The following is a 2,997-nucleotide window of genomic DNA, read 5'->3' as shown; positions in this document are numbered from 1 at the left end:
CGCGGGCTCGATTCCCACTCACGGTATAACATGTTTTTCATTCAAAAGGGATCAGTTAGTAGTTTGCTGTCGCTATTTGTACACTCACCACTTAACATTTGAATAGCAAAGCGTTGTGTATCCTTCGGATCCTACTACTGTAGCTTGCGACTATATCGTTGGATTTGCATTAAAAATATATATATTTGTATATAACTAACTGCAGGCAGTGCTGTTTCGGCCTTCAAGGCCTCATCAATGTAGTGCTGACGTCTAGGATAGTGGTTAAGCTTAAAAATCCACCCCAAATATCCCACACATGTGATACGTCTAAGCCATGCCAGAGTGCTGAAACTGGCGAGCTAGTGAGCATGCGCAATTTCTAGCGGCAATGACTCATCCTGGTAGAGTGCTCAATTTGGACACGAAAGCAAAAGCTTATAAGCTTTGTAATGCCAAAGAGCTATATATCTCAAGGTTAAACTAATCAATGAGACATCACTTTTTCTGTGACTCTGAGTTTCACGCTTAAGCGATCACCAGACAGACTTTGACTTATTGATTACTTCAACTTTCAGTTATACTACGCTCTGCTAAACGCATCAAGCACTCTACCGCAAGAACAGACTATACTCAAGATTTATATATATATATATATATATATATATTATATAAATTATTTAAAAGGGATAATTTTTACACCAATATAATGCACTAAAAAATACAGGTCACTGTGCTCGTTTAGGAGTAAAATACCGCCGCACCTATCTATCTCGATTATCGTAGATCGAAACAACAAAATTGGCCATGTTCTCGGAAAGCGCGCTTATTCGCAAAGAGTTATGGGTCATTGACAACATCTATCACATGTTTTGAGAACTGTTTTAGTGTATATGATCGACTTACGCCATATTTACAATGTTGCAAATTGGACCAATTTATAAATATTTACTCACCATTTACGCAGTACAGGATGCACAGTGCAATACTAAGGAATCAACTTAAAGTGCTTTATTTCCCTAACGAAATCAGGCAGTGCCTGACGAAGTATGGGAAAGAAGAAATACTCACCTGATTTCTTAAACTCTGGGAAAACATTCTTGGCCCCTTTAGGAAACATCAGAACAGGAATAGGCTCCAAGACACTATGCTATTAAAGAGATAACTATCAAAAACTGATCAAATTAATAACATTTTACAGGAATAAAACAAACTGATCATGTCCGAAACAAGTAACACTGGAGTTGCCATAGTAACAGTATTATACGCTATGACGATGCTTATGTCGCTCCTGGGAAACTCTTTCCTCATCTACATCGTCTGGAAGGAACCCGGGACTCAATCACTGACGAGCTTCATGTTTGTGAATATGGCGGTTGCTGATCTACTGGTCACGGTGTTAATGATGCCTGTCAACGTCAATGAAATGAATAATGAGTTCAACTGGGCGATACATGGCACATTTGGTGATATCACATGCAGGACAATTCAATATATTGCCAAAGTAACAATAGTGGCCTCAATTTTAAGCCTGACCGTCATGGCCATTGATCGGTTCTACCTGGTGAACTTCCCCTTGGAAAGTCGTACTGCTTGGTTTAGACAATCCAAATACATCTCTCCCTTAATATGGATTCTCTCAATGGGCTTGATGTCCATCATGCCAGTCATCTATTATTTTCATGCTGAAAAATCTGAGTGCGGGGTGACGCATTTGGGAGATGCAAGTGTCACTTTTCGGGGCGTTTTCCTTTATCTCTTCCTGGTTACTTATTTTCTTCCTCTGGTTGCAATGTCAATCCTTTATGGCATAACTTCTTATAAAATATGGTTTAGAAGACCTCCTACTGAAATACTAACTGCAGTTCAACAAAAACGAGACACAATTAACAAGAAAAATGTAGTTCGCATGCTTGTTATAATCGTTGTTGTGTTCTGTCTTTGCTGGCTCCCCGCGCAGTTGCTGAATATTTTCAATGCAGTAACCGTACTCAGTGTTCCAGCGCCTGTACCAAACATTGTTCTGTTTCTCGTCATCTGGTTGGGCAACGCAAACAGCGCTATCAATCCGTGGTTGTATATTTGCTTAAGCTCCAAAATGAAAAGGGCGTTTTTGCAGATGTTAGGCATAACGACCCGTCCACGAAAAAAGAAAAGGGCGACGAAAACCACAAAATTAAGCGAGGATCCCAGTATTCCTTTGGACTGAACAAACTTAATTGGAACTGTCCAAGAACATTTTTGTCCAGAAATGCAGGAGATAAGGTGCAAGTGTCCCTTTAAGAGGGGTGTCTCTTAACTACCAAAATGTTGCTATGGACCTCTTCAAGTAATCATTCCTCGAAACCATTTAATTCTGTAGTTACCATTGTCTGTCAAGCGTGTTGTATTTAACATTTCTTTGTCTGGTTCAACTCACAACCATATTTGGTAATCACGTGAATAAAAGGGAAAATGCCTAAAAACCCAGGAAGTTAACTATATTTTTCCAAAAAATTTAACGCAACAGTACATCCGTAGCATGGGTTTGAAAATAAAGTAATTTCCCAAAAACATTATGACGCCATAAGGCCCTTGTTTGATACACTTTTGAAAATATTGGTTCCATTTGTTGTCCAAATAGAAATTCCATGCTACAGTCTACGAAAGATGATGGGACGTTTCTTATTCGGTGAAAAAAAACGGCTTCTTCCTTTCATTTCCGGACAGTTTTTACATGTTTTTCACTGAAAAGCACCGCAGAGGACTGGGACTAGTTTCGCACGCGCATTCTGATTGAAGTGATGTCATATTTCCATTGAGCTATTTATATTTACTTTAGGACTAGGGAAGACTTTGTCACGTTAATTGTCCGTATTCCTACCCTAGGCCTGCGAGCAGTCTCTTTCCATCTTCTTAGATAAGTCGGGAAGGGGAAAGTAGACTCTGCTCGCCGCCTCCACATTCTTTGACTTGCCGCTCATCCAAAGAATTGGATGAGTCAATCCAGTTTCGACTTGTCAAACCTGTTTTTTTTTT

At 39.5% G+C, this 2,997-nt stretch overlaps 1 protein-coding gene across 1 annotated transcript; it reads left to right on the top strand.

Moving 5' to 3' along the window:
* Positions 1–1,198: 1,198 nt before the first annotated feature.
* Positions 1,199–2,188, top strand: LOC138017136 (QRFP-like peptide receptor). Its single transcript, XM_068864328.1, has one exon. It carries the CDS (start codon positions 1,199–1,201, stop codon positions 2,186–2,188), a length of 990 nt encoding a protein of 329 aa, XP_068720429.1.
* Positions 2,189–2,997: the final 809 nt, after the last annotated feature.

Source organism: Montipora capricornis, chromosome 9 (genome assembly GCF_036669925.1).
Source record: "Montipora capricornis isolate CH-2021 chromosome 9, ASM3666992v2, whole genome shotgun sequence".
Taxonomy (NCBI): domain Eukaryota; kingdom Metazoa; phylum Cnidaria; class Anthozoa; order Scleractinia; family Acroporidae; genus Montipora; species Montipora capricornis.
This window is presented reverse-complemented; position numbering and strand designations above follow the sequence as displayed.